The sequence below is a fragment of the Cryptomeria japonica genome, chromosome 3 (assembly GCF_030272615.1).
Source record: "Cryptomeria japonica chromosome 3, Sugi_1.0, whole genome shotgun sequence".
NCBI classification, from domain to species: Eukaryota; Viridiplantae; Streptophyta; class Pinopsida; order Cupressales; family Cupressaceae; genus Cryptomeria; species Cryptomeria japonica.
This window is the reverse complement of record NC_081407.1, coordinates 516,974,511-516,997,753: the sequence shown is the minus strand read 5'-3', so window position 1 is coordinate 516,997,753 and position 23,243 is coordinate 516,974,511. Positions and strand designations below refer to the sequence as shown.

At 38.0% G+C, this 23,243-nt stretch overlaps 1 protein-coding gene across 1 annotated transcript in view; it reads right to left on the bottom strand.

Moving 5' to 3' along the window:
* LOC131060202 (CLP protease regulatory subunit CLPX1, mitochondrial) overlaps positions 1 to 23,243 on the bottom strand; it is a 249,427-nt gene that overhangs the window by 82,229 nt on the left and 143,955 nt on the right. Inside the window, exons 6-7 of the mRNA XM_057993357.2 lie at positions 9,646 to 9,720; positions 9,426 to 9,503 (exon numbers count right to left, since the gene is read on the bottom strand). Coding sequence (XP_057849340.2) covers positions 9,426 to 9,503; positions 9,646 to 9,720 — 153 coding nt within the window. The remainder of the gene's footprint in view (positions 1 to 9,425; positions 9,504 to 9,645; positions 9,721 to 23,243) is intronic.

The following is a 23,243-nucleotide window of genomic DNA, read 5'->3' as shown; positions in this document are numbered from 1 at the left end:
GGGAGACGTGGAGACGTCTCCTTGGGAGACGTCTGGGCGTCTCCCAGAGAGACATGGAGACGCCTCCACGTCTCCTTGGGAGACGTTTGGGCGTCTCCCCGTCCTTCGGGAGACTTGCAAACGTCTCTCCAAGGACATGGAGACGCCTCCACGTCTCCCTCCCAGAGAGACATGGAGACGCCTCCATGTCTCCTTGGGAGACGTTTGGGCGTCTCCCCGTCCTTCGAGAGACGTGTCTCTCCAAGGACAGGGAGACGCCCAGACGTCTCCTGTCGCCCCCACGTATATGCAATATTTAATATTAAAATTTTTTTTAAAAAGTGACTTTTTAAGTTTTTTGAGGGTTAAGGGGTAACTCTAATTGGACGTGGGCCAAAAGAAAAATAACACCCAACGCCTTTAGAAAATAATAAAAGTATTTTTGGCCTCGCGGGGCGCTGCCCCTCGACCCCGCCTTGTATCGCGACAGGGAACGCGCAAGGGGCGCTGCCCCTTGACCCCGCAAGGGGCAATGCCCCTTGACCCCAACTTGGGGGCACTGCCCCCAAACCCCCGTTGAAAAATATAGGGGGAAACCGCGCCGATAGAAGTAGGGAAAATCTAACCTCCAAGTCTGATTAGGCTCCATACAACAACACAACTTAGAAATCTTGGTATTTAGATTTAGTATTTCAAATTTCCTTTAGTCTCATTTGAAATATAATTCTTACACTGTAATACTGTCATACATCTTTTCAAAACTAGTTTTTCAAGTACTATATGTATATGTATAACTATATCAGCACCACCACCCCGCCACCCCCCCCGCCGCCGTCCCCCCGCCGTCCCCAAACTTAGGCCCTTGGTCCCCCCGTCCCGGAAACACGTCCCCCCGTCCCCCCATCCCCAACGCCCATGGAACACTGAATCAACCTGTAATCCCTAAGCACTCTATGTCAATGGCTTGAGAAATGCATGAGGAATGAAATTAAAATTATTACGTCACATTTTGATTATTGGGGGTTTTCTCGAAAAAAAAATTCCTTTTACCGCATTGAAATGTCTTAGATTCAACCCAGAATCACCATGTAATGTCACTTTTATAAATGCCCTAGTTCTTTCCCTAGGCCCAAGAGCGGATATACCATTCCTCTTGGCCTCATGTGGCCTGTGCGATCCATATGAGGTGGTGTACCTAGTAAGGTGTCCTATGCCTGTTCCCCCTCATCTTGCCATCCATTTCCCACTTCCTAAGATTAGATTTCTTGATGTGTTAATTCACCATGATAGAGGGACGAGGTTATTCACAACAGGGTGCCCTAGAAGCCCATCTCTTCTAAGCCCAAAGGCAGCACCCTTTGTACCCCCTTGGCCTCATGGGACCATCTAGTCACCAACATGAGGTGGCATACCTAGAAGAGTACCCCATCACCGTACCCCTCTTGCAATCCCTCATTCCCCTACCATGGCTGACTTCAATAAACATTTACAACACATGAAGGATTCCAGTATTATACATACATTCTACATATAATAAATAAACAGAAAATCATTGATCAGATACAATTAATATTCACTGTGATATATATGTAAGCAGTCATAAACAGCAAGGCATTATCAATCAACAATGTGCAAATATACATACAGTATTTCCTAGGTATAGAAAACTCATTCCAGTCACAGTATTGAATAGCACTACATTATATTTCAATATTTTGCGAAATGCCTGATCAGATTCATTCCATGATCCTCCTTGAATGCTAGCGTATTCCTTTTATACCCATCCATCGGGTTGGTAGGGTGGTGACTTTCCTTCAAGGTTGTGACCGTTTGATGTGGAGTGTGTCTATTTGCTATCAATCGCAACTCTTTAGAAACCAATTGCCTTTCTCAATCCATGATTGTTTACGTCTCGCTATTAGGAGAGTATAAGGAAAGCAATCAATAAGGTAATCATTATTTGCTATGTGCACAGTAATAATCATGATCTGCTGCTATCATTCTGGTCAATGTTAGAAATAAGAAATTGTGAAGTCTTACTATTGTAAGACAATTTCTTATTTAGATCTGCTAATAATGGGAGTCAGATCGGGGGCATGACAATCTGCCCTTCCCGAGATTCCTTGTCCTCAAGCAATGATCATTTTAATCAAATTTTCTCAATGCGGGGATCGCTAACTAAAATTTTATGACAAGATTTCTCTCATCAATTGTAATCGTAAGAATTATTTAGGTTGTTCCTAGGGATATCTCTTCGAGACAAAACAAGGCAAACTTTCCATATATGGACACAAGGATTAGAAGCATGACACACATCTATGACCTTCATATCCCTTTTGGTTCAGTCTTGTTATTCTCATATTTTAGATTAACTAAAAATACAGAGCCAAACACAAAGCATACACTTGAAACCACAGAGTATATACATGAATGTATGAAGACACGGAGCATACACAAAGTATATGTATGAATACATGCATTGTTTGAGCCATCCTATTGGCTAAAATGCATTTACTGATTTATCTATTCACTATAGGCTGGCATGATCATGCTCTGAGACCATTTGTAATGTCCCTTTTTATAAATGCCCTAGTTTTTGCCCTAAAAACACAATTTCCAAGTAAAACAAGGAATAGAGGAACATTAACTTAATCATTTGATATACCTAATTTATTGATGGAATTCAACCGTAGGGAGGACCTAATTTATTGATGGAATTCAACCGTAGGGAAACTCGGGTAAGGTGACTCAATAGAGTGTCTTAGAGATCCTCTATCCTAGGCCCAAGAGCGGATATAGCATAGCTCTTGGCCCCATGTGGCCCGTGCCATCCATATGAGGTAATGTACCTAATGAGGTGTCCTATGTCCGTTCCCTCTCATCTTGCCATCCATTTCCCACTTCCTATGATTGGACTTCTTGGTGTGTTAATTCACCATGATAGAGGGATGAGGTTATTTACAACAAGGTGCCCCTGAAGTCCATCTCTTCTAAGCCCAAAGGAAGTACCCTCTATACCCCCTTGGCCTCATAGGACAATGTGGTCACCACCATGAGGTTGCATACCTAGAAGAGTACCCCATCACCGTATTCCTCTTGCAATCCCTCATTCCCCTATTATGGCTGACTTCAATAAACATTGAGAACATATGAAGGATTCCAGTATTATGCATACATTCTACATATAATAAATAAGCAACAGCAAATCATTAATCAGATACAAATAACATTCACTGTGATATATATGTAAGCAGTCATAAACAGCAAGGCATTATCAATCAACAGTGTGTAGAGATATATACAGTCTCTCCTATGTATAAAGAACTCATACCAACCCCAGTATTGAATTGCAATATAGTATATTTCAATATCTTGTGAAATGCCCGATCAGATTCATTCCATGATCCTCCTTGAATGCTAGCATATTCCTTTTATAACCCTCCATCAGGTTGGTAGGGCGGTGACTTTCCTTCAGAATCGTGACTGTTTGAAGTGGAATGTGTCTATTTGCTATCAATCGCAACTCTTCAGAAACCAATTGCCTTTCTTAATCCATGATTATTTAAGTCTAATCAATCCTCCATTGTTTTAGGGAAGATCGTTGTTAGGAGAGTAGAAGGAAGGTGATCCATAAGGTAACCATTATTTTCTATGCGCACAGTAATATTCACAATCTGCTGCTATCATTCAGATCAATGTTAGGAATAAGAAATTGTGAAGTCTTACTATCATAAGACAATTTCTTATCAAGATCTGCTGATAATGGGCAACAGAACGCGAGCATGAAACACCTTGTCAGCGATGGGTTCGTCTAGAAACGCGAGGGCACACCCGAAAACAGTTTGGTCTAGGCAAATCCAAACCCTGTGAGAATCCACAGGCGATTCATGCCCGAATCCGATTCCGAGACATTTCGTATCCAGAATCGACGAGGTAGCCTGTGTGATTCGATAACTTAGCTATTTTGTAATGCCCTCTTCACTCAAATACAAAATGACTCTGTCCACCTATGCTCACTTTTACATAGGAAAATAAACTAAAAATTTAAATGAAGTGCTTCTACTCCCACCAACTAATCTAGAAAACTTGCCTCCACCGATTCGCATGAATCTTCCATGGTTCTATAATACCATATTGGAATTTTTTTAAATGCTTTACATCATAGATCGGCAATAATGAACAATAGAATATATTTCTCCAAATCACATTTACATTTCTTTACATCAGCTTATAAAGCCATGTTTTGTAACCCCCATGAATAACCACCCAGCTATTACCATGACCAACACAAACTAATATAACATATTACATTAATAACAAATATTTACTACTAGCATGCCTACTCTGTTTATTTATTAACCTACTAACCTATTACAATATAAATGATTTAATATTTCCAACAACACGCTCAAGATGGAATAGAAATTAGATAGGTGACTTCCAAGAAGGCCCAATGCTTCACTCATGTGTGTGTCACCTAGATGCAATGAGTGGTAAGTGAGCCATTCAGGCTCACAAAACATGGGTTCTTGTGAACCACTACTCATGAAATATGAGGTTGATAAAGATTGACTCAAAACTAAACAGTTGAACCCCAACAAAATACAATATAATAGAATAGAGCTAGTACATCCCCCTATACCCACCTTAACTGGAATGGGCATAGAAGCTTCACCAAAGTTTGTACAATCTCTATGGGAGAGTGTAGTACCCCTCCTTGATTAGACTCATTTTGTATGTTTTTGATGGACTTCAGTGGAACATTATTGTATATTGATTCAGACTTTATGCGATGTTATTTCATGCTTTATCTGGATCTGTGGTGTATGATTTTATGCAGTATCTCAGTGCTTATGATTAATGTTATTTTATGGATCATTATCATGGACTGACACTCTTACCTTATATGTGCGATGCGTTATTTATGTGTTGCGTGTTTGCATGTGTATGGGAGGCAAGGAGATGATTTTCCTTCACTCACTCCGGTGAGACAGGGAACGTCACGATTCTCCTTCATCGGTGTGCGTGTCGTGTCTATATATATATATTTGTCTATATGCACGTGTGGTTCTTTGTTGCAGGACATTGCAGGTACAAGTACCGAGTAGGTACAGGGAATCGGCTCCACCTGGTTTCACAAGTCTGAGCGTGCCTTATAAGTCCGATGGGAGTGGAGGAGATAGTTGTTGGACCCTAACTTGACCGCAGTTACACTCGTGTGAGTGTTGTTAGTCGGTTGTCTTTCCCGTCTGGCCGGTATGCGAGTCATAGTGCTTTGGTTTGGTCATTTGTGAGTCGTCATTTGATCATTCTTCGTTTTGCGTGTTTTCGTTCATCTGAATGGTTATTTAATTGAATGGATGATGCTATCTTATGTTGGCGTAATTAGTTAATTATTATGCTCTGCGATTATTGATTTAATTAAATTACTAATTTGCAAGATTAAATGGTTAAATGGCTTACTTCGTTTTGTAAAGTGCATTAATATATATTGTGGAAGGAAATAAATAATTGCCCAGCCATTTAAATGTTAAATGATTATGTTGAAGGAAAGTATTATGGAAAATAGAAAATAAAATAAAAAGCTTTTCTTTTTACCTTTCCATTTAACTTTTTCATTTTAATTGTTGGAAAGGAATTGCTTTTGGATAAAGGTAAATCTGATTGTTTTTACTTTAAAAATATTTAAATCTGATTGGATGGAAAAACTTTCGACTAGAAGTTTAGGTTAAAATATATTTTTCCATATATGCCTGAAAATTCACGGGAATAGGGGGGAAAGAATTTCTGGAGAGAAATTTGGTAAAACATTCTGGAAGGAGCTGGAATTCGATTTGGGTTGCAAGGATTGGGATTCTTCCATCATTTTGCTTGTTAGTTTGCTTCAAGGTTGGATAATCTCTTCTTGTTTTAAATTTAAATTTGAATTTTTCAGTTTGCTTCCTGTGTGTTGAAATTATGCAAATCTCCTTGTAAATTCTTGTGGAATGATTGGAATGGAAGAAAGAATGCCTATGGTTGTTGATTATGTGAATCTCAAATCATGTGTTTGCTTATAGAAAAGAAATGGTTCATTTCTCTATTTGTTGTATGTTGTGTTCTTGAAAATCAACTTCTTAGATTGCTCTTTTATTTGGAATAGAATGAATTGGATTTAGTTTGCTGTGCGCTTCCCATTATCTTATTGCCCAAGATTTGGGGTTCCTATGTGTTTTTTATTTCACCATTTACCTTACTGGTAAATATCCCTTTGAAAATTTGGATCTTGGCACTGTGTGTGTGTGTGCCCATGAAAAGATCCGGAAAAGAATCGTTTTTATGTTAAAACGATTTTGTGGCATATTGTTTTTCCATGGTCAGTAGCAGTGCTACCGGTCGGTAGCGGCTGCTACCGGTGGTAGCAGCACTACCGGTCGGCAACAGTACTACCGGCAGGTAGTGTCTGCTGCCTCAGCAGCAACGCTACCGCGGGTTGGCCTCACCCCCACGTAAACTTGTACCCTTAGCGGTACAAATTCCTATGTGCTTTGAATTTAATTTTTATTAAATGAAATATTTTTAAGTGGATTTTTATGTTAAATAAATAGTGATTTTTATTAAGTAGATTAATAAATTTATCAATGGAAATCAAGGCATGAATTAGTAATTCAAATTGGTTAATTTGGATATATTCTGGAAATGAATTAAAATGCCTATTAGGAGTTCATGTTTTATTCACTTGAATATTTAATGTGAATTTTATCCTTGATGAAATATTGATTTGGAAATTGAATAGATGTGAATGGTAAAAGAGTGTTTTATTTAATTTTCAATCAAAGATGTTGCAAGTGCTTATGATGTTGATTTTTTCAAAGATTGTCTGAGTGCGGACTTAGTGAAATTAGTTTTCCTTGCAAGAGTTATATTGTGTTATTTCGGGTCTGTGGTTCAGCCGTCCTGTGGTGGCGTATTTGGTACCTTTGACCAAGTGATATATGATGGCTTCATTGTTTTAACCATATAGTGTCTTTGCCTTATGGTTAACCAAAAGTTAGTATGTCCTTGTTTGACCACTTGTATTTGGATAGTGGTGTTATGGTTGTTTGTTTCGCCATAGGGTCCTCGTGGAGTGACCATGTTTGTTTAGTGTCCTTTGAGAGAGTGGCTTTCGAATGGGGGCTGTGCCCAAAGAGGTTGGCAGGATGACCCTTCGAAAGTAAGATAATAAGTGATAATCTAATTAATTGATTAGGTGGGTAGTTCTCCAACATTAATAAGATATTGTACCTCGCGCATAGGTGAGTGCTTGTACTGAGGCTCATAATGTAGTGAGAAGGCCTGGAATGGCAAACCGACCACCTTGCCTTCACGAAAGGGTGGTAGGGTCCGCATGAGACTTAGTTGGAACCGGAGGTTCGAGAGAGGTTACCAAGACAGTGAGTTGGGACCTATGGAGGCTGTACCATGGTATCCATCTTAAGCTATGCGATGACACTCTCTCTTTAGGTTTACTGGTATTTTGTGATGTCGATTCACTTGTGTGTGTGATGTCGGTTCACTTGTGTTTTGTGATATCGAATCCCTTGTGTATTTGTGATGTTGAGTCACCTGGATTATTGTGGAGTCTCTTTGTGTTGTCATGGAGTCGTATTGTTTTGTCGACCATGTCATGCTTTTGCTTGCTTGAGGGTCCTCAGCTATCTCCTAGCACGGTGGGGTGATTCCATTTTGGGAATTACATGGTCGGGTGGTAGTGCCACTTCCCATTCGATGTTCTTGTTCATACCTTCATACGAGGATTGGCTTCGCAGGTGTTTCTGTGGAACGTGGCTCATGCTTATCTCATGTTTGGAGATTATTGTTATTTGGAGACCTATGTGGTCATTGTATCATGATCTTTTGTAACCTTGTAATTGGTTAAGTTGTATCTTTATATGTATATTGAGAAGCCATGTATTGGAAGAACAATGTAATCCTAAGATTGGGATGTTACTTATCAGTTTCCTTTATGTTATGTGTTCATGCTTATTAAAGAGAAATTATATTGTATCCTTTCAATATTTCAATGGTGTAATTTGTATTGCTTATGGCTTCTTGTGATCATTGAGTTAATGATGGATTATTGGATTAACCTTAATTGTGGAATTTATCTTTTGGTTTTAATTCTTCGTTGGTAACCCTTAAGGAATTATGGTGTAAGTCTTCCACTTGTGTTATCATGCATGTTGTGTTTAATGCACATATAAAAAATTGTTTCACCCTTGTGGTGGGTTTTCCTTCGGGGTTCCTAGCGGGGCATTACAGGGAGGATCCCACACACTTTGGAGATTTGTTATATGGGCCATCCTATATGCAAGGGGGGGTTCAATTGATTTGCAAAATGAAGAAGGATCGTGTTAGAGGCATCAAACATGTCTCTTATCTGTTTCCTATAAATGATGGGCCATCCTTCTTAATTGATCTATGTGGTGCTCTAATTGCTCAAAAAAATATGCTGTTCCTTTCTCTACATATTCCCAAGGAAATGTGATCCTACTTATTTGAGATATGTAAAGAAAGCTCCTCTAAAGTGCAGAGATGAGGAAGAATCGTTTTTATAAGTTAAATTCACAAGTTATTTAAGCAAATATGGGAAAAAGCAATCAGTAAAACACGTTTATAGATTTCAGTAAAAAAGAGATGATTAAACATGACAAACTGATTTCAAATATATCCAACTTCCTGATACATAGCAACAGAATAAGATCCAGACAATCAGAGTAAAGAAAGCTCCTCTGAACTGCAGAGAGATGAGGAAGAATTGCTTTTCTAAGTAAAATTCACGAATCATTTAAGCAAATATGGAAAAAAAACAATTAAGAAAATGCATTTATAGATTTCAGTGGAAAAGTGATGATTAAACATGACAAACTGATTTCAAATATATCCAGCTTGCTGATACATAGCAACAGAATATGATCCAGACAATCAGAGTATACATATCTTGCATTTTTTAATAGCATTCAGCAAGGCAATGCACCAAATTCTAAGAGGAACAAAGAAGGATAAAGCATTTGTAGTGTATGAGAATGAGCGTTGTACTATTCAAAATTAGAGGGCAGCATTTGAGATTACCAATATTTTTCAACCACATTGAACATTTATTATCTCAGAAATGCAAAATATGTCACAAACTTTGCAAAACTGTGGCACTTTACATCAAACTCATTTGCAATGTCATTCCCCGTCATCTCCCTTGACATTATGAAAATTAAAAAACGTGTGACAGCCAGAATGGCATCCTCTTTACCACAATAATATACACTAGGCTAGGAAGCAAGAATACTCAAACACGATATCCCAAAAAAAAACAAATACACCTCACTATAATTAATATCTGGTCAAATCAAAACATAGAAGCAGATTCAATTTTATAGCTTGAAATATACAAAAAATTGAAGGACAAAGGCTGTTAGGTAAGTACTCACAGTTCCTTCCAGCATTTTTAGCAATGCCTGCTGGACACCCTCCCCTGACACATCCCTGCTGATATTGAGACTTTCCGCCTGCTTATTAAAAACATTCATTCAGTGGATTATTTCTTACTTTCTTATGGTTAGTAAAAGTGTCTAAAAGAGAAAATATTAGTCGATGATGTCTAGCCACTCTAGCAAATTCCAAAGAAAGATTTGAGTAGAACCCAAATACCTTCTTTGTAATTTTATCTACTTCGTCAATGTATACAATGCCTTGTTGAGCTGCTGAAACATTGAATTCAGCAACCTGTCCATCACACAAGTAAATAAGTAAAATTCCACATTGTTTTTTGATAAATAGTCAAACTTATTTGGCTTTGAACATCTCTGATATATGATTCTTAGACTTTTTAAATTTTATTATCAATCAAAATTTAATTCAATGCTTGCATAAAAGCAGAAGAACATTAGCTATATCAAAACTAAGAATAGAAATAAAATATAAATAATTGCTTCTGGATAGAAACATACCATTAAAAAGGTGAATCTATAATCCAAAAATGAGACACGATTCATGGATTATGGTGAAAGAAAGACACGCTAATTTCTTAAGTAGACATAATATTGTCGTACCAATTTAGTCACATCTCCTGGCAGATGACAAGAAACCTTCTCTCAAAAGACAGGCGACCACTGCCAGTAGCTGACATTTTTAATTACAAAGTTTAGCCATTAATTTCTTAAGTTACTCGCTGATCAAAACATGTAACTTAGTTTAACCATTACCATACATGTATCTTCGATAAATTCCATCCAATGGGGAGATGTGGGCTAATCATTTATGGACAATCTTCCCAATTTTGTTATACTCCTTTCTAATATTGGTATTTGATTGCAATCCATATTATGTTTGTATTTGCATAGTAGTAGTAGTGGTTGTAATTGTATGACCCACATTTGTGTTACCTTGTTACATTAATCCATTTTGTTGAAATTTGATATATACTCACAATCACGTCATATTTTGCACTATATGTTAATTTAAATTTTATGAGTATAGTTGTTTCAGGTTCATTGTTTCCTTATGATGCTATGAAGATGATAGCCATAGATATATGATGGTATCCCCTCACTTATCACTTGTGAAATGCTCTTTTATCATTACAGATTTATACGAGTTTATTTGGATGCATATGTATTTCAAGTAATAATTAGTAGATCTAAGAATCCATAATTACTATGAAATGCAATTTTATGTTTTTTATTTCATTGACAAAAAAAAAAATTTAAAAATTTAAAATTGATGGTCGTTATTACTCATCTTTCACTAAGCTTTTCAATTAGATTATTTGTTGTAATGTCCCTACTTTGAAATATAATTTAATAAGAAATAATAATAAAATTAAAATACAAAAGAATAAATATAAAAATTAAAATTAAAATATAATTAAAATTTGATTAAAGTTAATGAAAGGTCAAAAGGCATGAAATGATAAGTTGTGACTCCCTCAAACGTGAGATATAAAAGGGAGAAGAGAAACTCATTTGAGGGGGGGAGAAAAGTGCAGATCTGATTTAAATAAGAAGTGCAGATCTAATTATGAAAGGTTATGTCCCTTTCAAAGGGCACAAATAATGAAGAGTTGCACTCTTTCAAAAGGTGCTAATGGTGAAAGGGTGTGTCTCTTGCCAAAGGGCATGCATGATGAAAAGGTGTGACCTCTCCCTCACATTGAGAGATATAAAGGAAAGGAATCAAAGCATCCAATAACATCACCATGGATTGATAAGATCAGAACTGTTATTAAGTTACAGGCAGTAACATCTTTGTTCTTGGTGGTATGCATGGGGATGAGCTGAGCATGTATGCTTCATATATGAAACCTGATAATGTTCTATGCAGAATTAATAGTAATATTAATATGGGCTGCAATATGTATGACAGTCATACTTAATTTCATATATATTCATAATACATAAGAAATTAGTATACTTATAGCCTAAATCATGTTATTACTGTCAGTATTTAAGAAGATGGGAATGAGATGTTCCAAAGAGGGGCGATCTAAATCCAAGCAATAGGTTAAGTCCCAAGATAGGGTGGGGATCAGCGACCCATAAGCTTTGAGGGTATGGACCCAAGATAGTTAAGGTCTTGGATCTATAAACTTTGAGGGAACCTATTGTATTTGGTCTCTAAGCGCTTTGGTAACATACATAGACCCTTCTCCCTAAAAACTGAAGTAGTAGCAGGGTCTGATATCTATAATTAAAACTATGAATAATTAAATTAATCATCTAATGAGGAAATTAAATAAGAACTTGTTAATAACTAATTGAAGAATATCAATCAATTTTAGTATATTGAAATAGATCAAGTAGGCGACATTACAAATAGTATCAGAGCTTTGATCCTGCAATCCTGCAAGGTAAAGATGAATCAATGAACCATTCTAGTCAATAAGAAGAAATCTAACAATATGTGTATTCACATGTATGCTTCGTGTTTTCCATGTATATGCTCCGTGTTTTTGATTCATATTGGTGGATGACTTTGTTTGAGAAAATTAAAATTTACATTGCTTGAGGACAAGCATATTTGGGAAGCGCGGACTGTAATGTCCCTACTTTGAAATATAATTTTATAATAAATAATTAAAAAATTAAAATACAAAAGAATAAATATAAAATTAAAATTAAAATATAAAAGAATATAATTAAATATAATTAAAATTTGATTAAAGCTAATGAAAGGTCAAAAGGCATGAAATGATAAGATGTGACTCCCTCAAACGTGATATTTAAAAGGGAGAAGACAAAATCATTTGAGGGGGGAAGAATTTGGAAATAAGAAGTACATATCTGATTTAGATAAGAAGTGCAGACCTGATTATGAATGGTTATGTCCCTTTCAAAGGGCAGAAATAATGAAGAGTTGCACTCTTTCAAAAGGTGCTAATGGTGAAAGGGTGTGTCTTTTTCCAAAGGGCATGCATGATGAAGAGGTGTGACCTCTCCCTCATATTGAGAGATATAAAGGAAAGGAATCAAAGCACACAGCAACATCACCATGCATTGGATCAGATCAGAACTAGTATTAAGTTACAGGCAGTAGAATCTTTGTTCTTGGTGGTATGCATGGGGATGTGTTGAATATGTATGCTTAATATACGAAGCCTGATAATGTTGTTATGCAAAATTTAATAGTAATACTAATATAGACTGCAATATGTACGACATTCATACTTAATTTCATATATATTTATTATACATGAGAAGTTAGTATACTTATAGTTTCATTCATGTTATTACTGTCAGTATTTAAGAAGATGGGGATGAGATGTTCCAAAGAGGGGTAGTCTAAATCCAAGCAATAGGTTAAGTCCCAAGATAGGGTGGGGATCTGCGACCCATAAGCCTTGAGGGTATGGACCTGTTGACGTGTATTTTTACACTATCAAACACAGAATAAAATACCTAAAGGTACCTTATCCTCTCTTGAATAAAATCTCTAACTGCTGAAGATATCGCAAGAAGGATCAGTTAGGGTGACTTCAATGTTCTTTTAAGTAGGGTCTCTACGTGTGGATAAGCACCAGTGGCCGTTGTGATTGTTGTTTCATCAAGGGGTCTTACGCCAAATCCGAACTGCGGGAACAGGGTTTCCTAATACTAACAAGCTCTCAAAAAAGATCAAAAGAGTAGGGCTTACAAGAGATAAAGTCTAATCTAATCGTAAGAATGACTCAATGTGGACGAGACTTGGCAAGATTCTACCAACTTCAATATTGCCATAAAGTAACAACTCAATTGAAATTGATGCAATCTTCTAAGGTAACAAATGATTTTTCAATTCATCAAGGATCATAAACACTACCACAAAGGCACATGTCCAAGATACAACAATGATTGAAAGTTTAAGTGATTCAAGTCGATCCAGTTGACCACGCAAGGCGTTCCTACAATCAGCAAGAAGCTAGTGGTTTGGAAAGTGAACCTCACCGACGATCAAGTCCAACACTTTGTCCTTCAAATTAAAACACTATTTTGATTGAGAATGATTCAAGAAAACGAACAACCATGTAGATAACCACAAGAATTGCAATAAAACACCATAACTTCAATATTTTATTGATCTCAAAGCCATCATGAACAACAATTGTTTGAAATTCCTTCTTCAAAGCTCAATCTTGCTACAAAATACTTGCTTCTATCAAATTGCTAATCTCTAATCACTAATGCTGATATCTAATCTCTAGTTTCTAGTTTTAAAATGAAAAGAAATGAGGGTATATATAGCATCCTCAATTACAATGAACGGTCCAGATCAAAAGAAGATCAATGGCCAAGATTATGACACCTAAACCCTAATTAGGGTTTACTACAAATAGCCTCCTTTTTACTGAACAATATTAAATGCATAGCCAAACATTAAATTTGGCACGAAAATCTAGGAGACATAGACCAATGACAATTAAGGTGCCACATCATCTATAACAACCTCTCATCTAGAATCTTATTCCCTTTCCAATGCTCCTTTTTAGCATATGCAATGAATCTAGACACGATTCCTTCGATCTCAGCAATTGGAATCTCGGGAAGATTCTTCATTCGTTCCTCCAAGTGGATGACCTGATCGAAAGCCCTGAGAAGAGCAGCGTCCCATTCAGGTTCAAGTTCCTTGGTCTTCTCAATCAGGAGCATGGTAGCAAACATCTGGTCCCGTTGCTCATCTGTAATAATATTCTCATCTTTGCAAAAGATGACCTTGACTCTATCTTCTAATTCTTGCAAATCCACATCTGTCTCAACTTCGATCCTCCTGCCAAGAATAGTACGTAGTACCTCAAACACTCTGTCCTGGATCGGGTGGATAACCTCCTCAACATGATTGCATCTAGTACTGATGTCCTCGAAGAGAACTTCCTTCATCTGAAGTAAAGTCGACCACTGAAGTAAACCATGAGGTCCTCCATCCATTATCTTTTCTTGCACTAGGACCTTCCTTGATGTTTGCCTGATTACTTGCAAGACAGGAATGATAACATCTTTAGTATGAGCAAAGGCAGCTACCGTTATCATCAAGTTGTGGATGACCTCAAGAACTTGAATAGCTCGATGAATGGTCTGCTTCATCCTTGTTGCAAATTCAATAGCAACTGTATGGGATTTGTCAATCCATGAGCTCATAAGCTGAACCAAACTCCTGACCCTCTCTGCCTGGCCAACTGATTCGAGGGGAAGTGCCTGCGCAGGAGATACTGCTGGATCCTGACGCCTCAAAGGCTGATTGAGATGGCTAAAGTAGCCTCTCCAAGCACTGACCTCTCGCGCAAGCTTCCTATTCTTTTCCATTTCTTCTCTAAGCTTGTCCTTAAGTGCCTCAAATGAATCAGTGGCATCATCCAACGTCTGTTCGGTTGTGAGAGGACCAAGCTCAAATGTCTCTACATCATATTCTTCTGCGAGGATCTCACCTTCATACTTGTCCACTGCTGGTGTAGCTATCTGTAGTTTCCTGGATCCTGTCTCATCTCTAATCATCTTGGACATCTTAGTAGCCTTCCTCTTCTCTGTCATTTCTTGAGAATTTCCAACAAGGCTCTCTAAATCAATCACATTATCTTCGTCCTCGATCACAATCACCCTTGTTAGTCTCTCCTTTAACCAATCTGGAATGGCGAATCTTGTTTCTCTAACCTGTATCTCATTAGGCAATGTCTCTTCTTCTCTGAGAGGAGATGTTACTTCATTATCTTCCTTATCTTCATATAGCTCATTAGCTTGGAGAGAGCCACTTGGTGACCTTCGAGGTGCCTGTCCTTCTTTATCGTTCAGTACCATTGATTCCATAGATTCCTCCATTTCAAGTGTCCTCTTCTCGTGTCGAGAAGATGTGCCGGATGAACGATCTCGGTTGGCCTCTGGCTTCTTCTTGGAGGATTCTCTTTTCTCAGGTTTCTCTTTCCTCTTCGAGCCTCTTGGAGGGGGATTGCCCTCACTTACACTTCGAAGGTTGCCTTCGCTTGCATTTCTGGGATTAGGATTACCCTCACTTACACTTGCTCCTCCTTCAACTGGCCTTTCTTCCAAAGTGAAAGTCATAGATATGCCTTGCTCTCTCAACTTCTGATGCTGCACATCAACCCATCTACGAGTACAAGACAAGACTGGAGCCATCAAAGCATCTAGATCCACAACCTCGGGTTCATTCCAATCTAGCCTTACTGATTTGCTTTCTCGATCATAAGATGATTGGAGATGTCTACCACTGTCCTGAGCTTGGTCGGCCACTCTGTAAATTTTGCATTTCCTGATGAAGTCTAAAGGCAATCTAGAATGCATCTTTCTTTTCACTTCAAGGTCATCCAAGAGATTCATCACAAAGTCTTCTATCTGAAACTCATGCTTATATTTTCTTCCGACTGTCTCCTCTATATACCCATATGGATCAAAGTTCTCTCTCAAGGCAAAGAATGAAAATGAATATAAAGCTAACTCTTTCTCTGCATCATCCATGGCTAGAGCATTAGGACATACCTCAACTGAATTCCCTAATATGATAGGCACAGGAACTCCATTTCCATGTCTGTGTCTGAATGCTTTCACATAAGCGGCCAACTGTCTTGTTACCTCAAGTAACACAATTCTGTCTGTCGGATATCTCAGCAACATATAGGGAGGTGAAGGACATCCATGAACTCTAATATATGTAAACTTCTGAAATTGGATGAACCAAGCACCGTACCTCTTTACAAGCTCTTGTGCATCCTGAGATAGCCGATTGTGAATCCCGCCTTGCAATATCCTGGTGATGTTCATCGTGAATGTATCATTGACTAACTTGTAGTTACTTCCTGGCGGATGATGCAAGTAAACATAGGAATCACAAACTCTGACTTCCCCGGGCCCTCTTCCAATCACTCCCCTGTGAGGTAGTCCTGCATACTCAAAGCTCCTGATCAAGGCATATATGATGTATGAACTCATGTGGAAAGACTTGGTAGCCTTCAATCTCCTTAACTGTACGTCCAAGCAATGGCTAATCATTCTAGCCCAATGGATTGTTCCTTTTCCCTGAACTATCACTTGGATGAAGTAGAACATCCACTTCTCAAAATAGAAGGCTTGAGGAGCCCCTGTAACTCGGTTGAGTAACGTTATCAAATCTCTGTACTCCTCCTGGAAGTCGATCCTATGTGGTGTGTTCGGGATCTTGCTCAGGCGAGGACGACTCTTGAGTAACCAATTCTTATTGATGATGCTTAGGCAAGTGTCTGGATCATCTTCGTACATGGACCTGGCTCCTTCTAAGCTTTTATAAATCATATCTTTATGTTCTGGCAAGTGAAGAGCTTCACTGATAGCTTCCTCTGAAAGATAAGCAAAAGTGTCCCCTTCCTTGGACACTATCGATCTGGACTGTGGATCATAATGGCAAGCACACTCGATCATCAACTCATGGCACTGGGTTGCTGGAGGGAAGCCGGCCGCCTTAATGATACCACTTTCAATTATTCTCCTTGCGACAGGTGACGGCTTGCCAATGTAAGGGACCTCTCGAAACTTCTTCGTACTGAAGTTTCCCAGGTTGGTATCTCCAATGTTGCTCCACTTCGACACGATCTTGGTCTCCAATTCTTCGTTCTTCTGATCTTCCTTCATGAGAGCTGGACGACTGGTGGATGCTCCCGCCTTTGGGGTCGCCATTGTAACACCTACACAACATTTCATAATGAGAAATAGATTTTGCAATGTAAAAATATAGATTAGATTAAAGATTGAATTTAGGAAACCTCATGATAAGTCCTTGAGTTATCATTTCCTAAATACGATTGAGTTACTGGAAATTTCAAAATTTCAAAATTCAAAATTTAGATCAATATTCAAAATTCAAGACAAGGGAAGACTTCGCCATACCTTACTTGAGAGCTAACTCTAAAAAATGCAAAATAAGGAAATCGCCTAGGCAAAAATCGAAATTTGAAGTAACAATGCGATCCTCCTCTAGCAAAGGCGCCTTCCTTGTTAACTTCGCCAACTTGTGGGGTCTTCAACGTCTTGATGGCAAATTCGCTCCACTTGAACACAAACCAAGTTCACACTCCCCTTTGAATGGAAATTTTGCACCTTTCCTTGATGAAATTCGCACCTTGTAATTGTCTTCTCCAAATCGCATGCAAAGGATGATTGAATGATGTTTTAAAATGCCATATCACACCCCCTTTATATAAGCGCTTACCTCCTTAATTACCTCTAGGCCGACTTTTGGAAATAAGGCAAAATAAAAACAAATTTTAAATAAAAATCAAGGCCGACCTTTTAAAATATGGAAAATAAAACCCAAGCGCCCCAATTCATTTATTCAAAAAAAATAATTAATTAATTTAATGCCTTCGTATTTAATAGTTTCGATTTAAAAGACAAAATTAATTAATTAAATGTCTTGTGCGCACTTATTAAATGCCCATTTTATCGAAATTTAGCATTTGGAATAATTTGAAAATGATGTTAGCGCCAAAACATGGGAGATGTGAGGGGTACAAACCACATCGCTCTGGTCCCTGGGAGAGGGACAGGAGCGATCTAGCATTTTGCTCTTGAATTTCTCGCCTTTTACGTTCAAAATCACTTCCTCCACGTTGAAACTAGCATCTACATTGGGAATCTCGAGCTTGATCCACTCAATTTTGTAGATGAGTGCCTCTTAAGATCATTATCGCCCTGGTCCCTGACTGAGGGACAGGAGCGATCTTGCATTTACTCCTTGGTCTTTGCCTCCTTAATCACTAATTTGTATCACAAGGCAAGTGACAACTTTATTCTTTCATTCCACGCATACTTAATTGTCCTTTACAAAGCAAATTTGATATTTGAGTGAATATCGCCCTGGTCCTTGACTGGAGGACAGGAGCGAACTTTGAATTCTAGCTCAAATCTGTCATCTTTTAACCTTAACTCTTTGTTCATCACCTTTCAAATGACATTTCGGATCTTGTGTAACCTTGCTTTGATGTGATCTAGGAAGAAAAATGATTGATTTTATGAATATCGCCCTGGTCCTTGACTGAAGGACAGGAGCGATCTTGCTTCTTTGCTCAAGTTAGTCGCCTTTTGATGTTTTGGTTCCTTGCTTATCATCTTCTCAAGAACATTTTCGACCTTGTGCGACCTCGCCTTGACGTGGTTTTTGAAAGAAATGACCAGTCTAGTGAATATCGCCCTGGTCCTTGACTGAAGGACAGGAGCGATCTTTAGTTTATGGTGCAAATCCTTCATCGTATTAATATCAAATTGTCTTCAAGGTGTAAAATGATGTTCTTTATTCCTTCTTGAACATTTGAAACGAACGTGGCCTTCAAAGTTTAAGCATATTTGACTATTTCGCTCTGGTCCCTAGGAGAGGGACAGGAGCGAACCTTCACTTGTAGGCTTGTTCGTGCTTTGCCAACCTTCAAACTTGTCTTCAACGGACTCATTATGCTCCCCTTCATTCATCTTCGACATGAAACTCACTTTAGCTTCGTGGGAAATTTGTATAAGGAAGAAATCGCTCTGGTCCCTTGGAGAGGGACAGGAGCGAACTTGGGCGTTTCTATCACTTTTGCGGTCTTTGACAATTTACTTTCTCTTCGAGGCGTTCCAAACATCATTGCCCCCTTGTACCTTGGTCTGGATTCATCAAAAATCGGAAGGGAAAGCAAAATAACTAAGATTTCGCCCTGGTCCTTGACTGAAGGACAGGAGCGAACTTGCATTTGTAGGCTCAATCATTCTTTGCCAATACTTAAAACTATCTTCAACGGATCCGCCATGCTCCCCTTCGTTCACCTTTGACATGGAATTCGTTTCAACATGGCAAGAAATTTGTCTAAGGAAGAAATCGCTCTGGTCCCTTGGAGAGGGACAGGAGCACTTAGGATAATATGGGCTTCACTTGGCGTTTTACAATCTTCAAATTATCTTCAATGGGTTCGTTACGCCTCCTTTGCTTGCCTCAAACTTAACACTCACTTGATCTTTGCCCAAAACTTGTTTTATAAGGAAAATCGCTCTAGTCCCTGGGAGAGGGACGGGAGCTATCGCTAAAATTCGCCCTGGTCCCTGGCAAAGGGACAGGAGCGATTTTGCTTCTAGGGCCAATTTTCCTCATTATGGTACTTTCAAGTTATATTCAACTGACAAGATGTACTTCCTTTGTTCTTCTCAAATCGCGAAATCATTCAAATTCTTCAAGGACAAGGAAATTTTGGATTTCAAGCTCCGGTCCTTCAGTGAGGGACAGGAGCGATTTTTGTCCTTGAGGGCAAAAGTTCAACTTCTTATTGCAAACGACTCAATCCTGGCGCTCTATCTTGTTGATTTCACCTTCCATTACGTCCTTGACACTTCAATTTGATCAAAATGAGGTCAAAATGGTCTAAGTGAATCATTTCGCCCTGGTCCTTGACTGAAGGACAGGAGCGATTTGGCCTCAAACTCCAAAAATTTGCCATTTTCGAATCTCAAAATCCTCAAAGCTTTCAATTTACGTTCGACCGCATCTCCTGGCGACCCTGCTCAAGACAAATGAAACAAATTAATAACCAGGATGCATAAAATATCATTTTCGCCCTGGTTCCTGGCTGAGGGACAGGAGCGAACTTGCTTCCACAGGCCAAAATATCAAGATTTTAGGACCTCAATCACTTCACAAGGCAAAATTGAGCTATTTCCAATGCCTAGGATCAATTGTCAAAATTCTCAAAATTTGGTCAAAATCACAAAAAATCCACAATTCCATCATCAACACTTAGGCAAAAATTCAGACTTGCATTCAAAATTCCGACTGAACCTAGACAAACCCTTTTAACCTCCTGACAGATTCACCTTATTTCAAAATTGCATCCTACGAGAGGAAGCTCAACAATCTTCAAAATTTGGACTAGACACCGGCTTGAAAACATCGAAACGGAAACCCTAAGGCTTAACCCTGGTCCAGACGACTGACTCACTAACCCAAAACCCTAAAAACAAAGAGAGAAACAGGCAAAACCGAGCAAAAAGAGGGGGTCCCCATTTTAATGGGGCGATGTGTGAAATGGTCACAACAGGACCCAAGATAGGTAAGGGCTTGGATCTATAAACTTTGAGGGAACCTATTGTATGTGGTCTCTACGCGCTTTGGTAACATACATAGACCCTTCTCCCTAAAAACTGAAGTAGTAGCAGGCTCTAATATCTATAATAAAAATTATGAATAATTAAATTAATCATCTAATGAGGAAATTAAATAAGAACTTGTTAATAACTAATTGAAGAATATCAATCAATTTTAGTATATTGAAATAGATCAAGTAGGGGACATTACATTTGTTCAAGCTTTACTTAGTCTTAATCTCAATATACAATTCATCTAATGTCCCCTCTCCTCTAGTTGCCACTCAGGAGCATGGATTTGCCTGTTAGCCATCTCCGCAGGCAAGTTCAGAGGTTAGGAGATGATTGGCTAACCAAGGGGATTTATACTAAGAAATTTTCTTGGCCTTGGTGAGCTTATATTATGCAAACTTTATAATATTCCATTAGAAAGTTACTTTTTCTAAAATTAGACATTTTATAAAGTAACTTTATAAAAAGGGTTAATAAAGTGTCAAGGATAAAATATAAAGTTTACCCCTCCATGCACACCTATCTAGGCAAAAGGTAAATAAACTTTAAATTAAAAGTGGCCCCCATCAATGATGAAACATAACCCTCAATCTGGGCGCTCAAGTTGAGAGAATATTCCTTGGGAATCTTTGTATATTGGAGCCCTAAGTTGGGCGTTGGGTGAAGGAAAGCATAAAAGAAAGTGTACACCCATCAGTTTGGCATTCTATTGTTCATTTTTCATCTCTCTTCTGGGAAATTGCAGCTCTAAGATCAGATCAGCAGCATTCAGATGTTGGAGAACAAAAACTCTTCAATTCCAACCAAACTTTGACAAAACCCGAAGCCATATTTCAGAGGAATTTGTTGACGTGGCTAAAGTCGGATAACCAACTCCTTCTGGCCAACGTAGAATAGAATGTTGTTGAATATCCTATCCTCTTTTACGTAAGGAATCCCTAATGTTGATTTAGTTGATCAAACGGGACAGCCTCAAGGTTCCAAATGTCAGTTCATGATTGCGGGATAGCTCAACGGTTTGATGTGTTTTAATAGAAACACAAGGGGCCATACGTTTGCAACAAGCTAGTTTGCATCCAATGATGCTACAATTCTCAAACTGGGAAATAAAATCAAAAGGGAAGGGTTTAGGAATCCTAAGTGCAATAATAGGAATGACTAGTGGTGCAGGTAGACAAATTTTCATAACCAATTCTTGTTTCGCCAAAGACACCCTCACAACTTGACAAGAACAGTGCAAATGTAATGTCCCTGCTAGTTAGGGATCACTATCCTGCAAAAACAGATTGTTAGAATACAACAGACATATAAATATATATATAAATAATCTAAATTGCCACCGAATTTTAAAATACATAATTAACATAATCATAATTTTAATCTAAAAAAGGATACGAATGCCATACAAAGTATGTCCTTAAGCGGTCGTGAAGCTCGCCTTCTTGGAACCCATCTTGGTTCCAAGCCCTCCAGGAAGTCGAAGGTGAATTCGACTCCTGTCTTGAATGTAATTTCTTACATTCAAGCCCTCCAGGAAATCGAAGGTTATTTCGATTCCTGTCTTGGGTGCAACCTCTTACACCCAAGCCCTCCAAGGAAGACCATGTGTCATTCCTTGCCTTGGGTGATGCATCCCATCACCCAAGTCCTCGGAGTGGACCGGCCAGATCCATCTCCTCTTGGTTGAACTTAATCAACCAAACCCTACATATGCATATCAATAATCAGTATATATACTGCCCTAGGGATTTCATAATCCCTTCTTTAGACTAAGGGAGTTTCCTCCCTATAGCGCCTCCAACATGGGTTTACATTTGTATTTATAATGCACTTTGATGATTTCGTACTATTTTATTTCCTAATCTACATTTTATGTTAACATGTATTCCTAATGTATTCTTTAACATATATTCATATTAAATATACCCTATCATTGTTGACATATGCATTGCACCTTCCTTGATAACATCTATATTCCTTAATCATTCCTTATGAGCAGATTAGTATATTAATTAATTGTATTCCTTAATGTACACATGTTTTAGCCTTAATATAATCTTACTACTGCTCAATGAAATGTACTTTAATTAATATTAACACATTAATTATCATACTTAATTAATGCGCAATGAAACATATATTAATTAACATTAACATCTATTAATTATCATACCTAGTTAATATTCAATGAAATATACATTAGTTACTATTTACCATATATTAATTCATACTAATATATTAATATATAATATATTATACCTTACCTCTTACCTGCTGGTCACGAAGTCTGCTCCTGGCTGCCCTCCCGTGTTCTCTTGCCCTTTCCTTGCGGTGGCTGCTTCCCTTTATATCTTTGTGAAGGGTTGTGACTCTCCACGATCCCCTTCCACACCAAGGGGTGCGGTGGCAATCACAGCCCATGCTGCGATTACCATCGCACCTCTTGGTGCGTGGGGAATCGAGGGGGGCTTTAATTTAAATATAATGATTCTAAGTTTTGCTTTAATATTAAACGTAATACTTTTGTTTTATTTGCTTTAATATTAAACGTAATACTTTTTGTTTTATTTGTTATATATTAAAATAACACTTCTTTCATTATGTTAATATATGATATTTTAATTAATTCTTTCCTTAATATATAAATGTATTTCCTCGTTAATATAATACTTATATTAA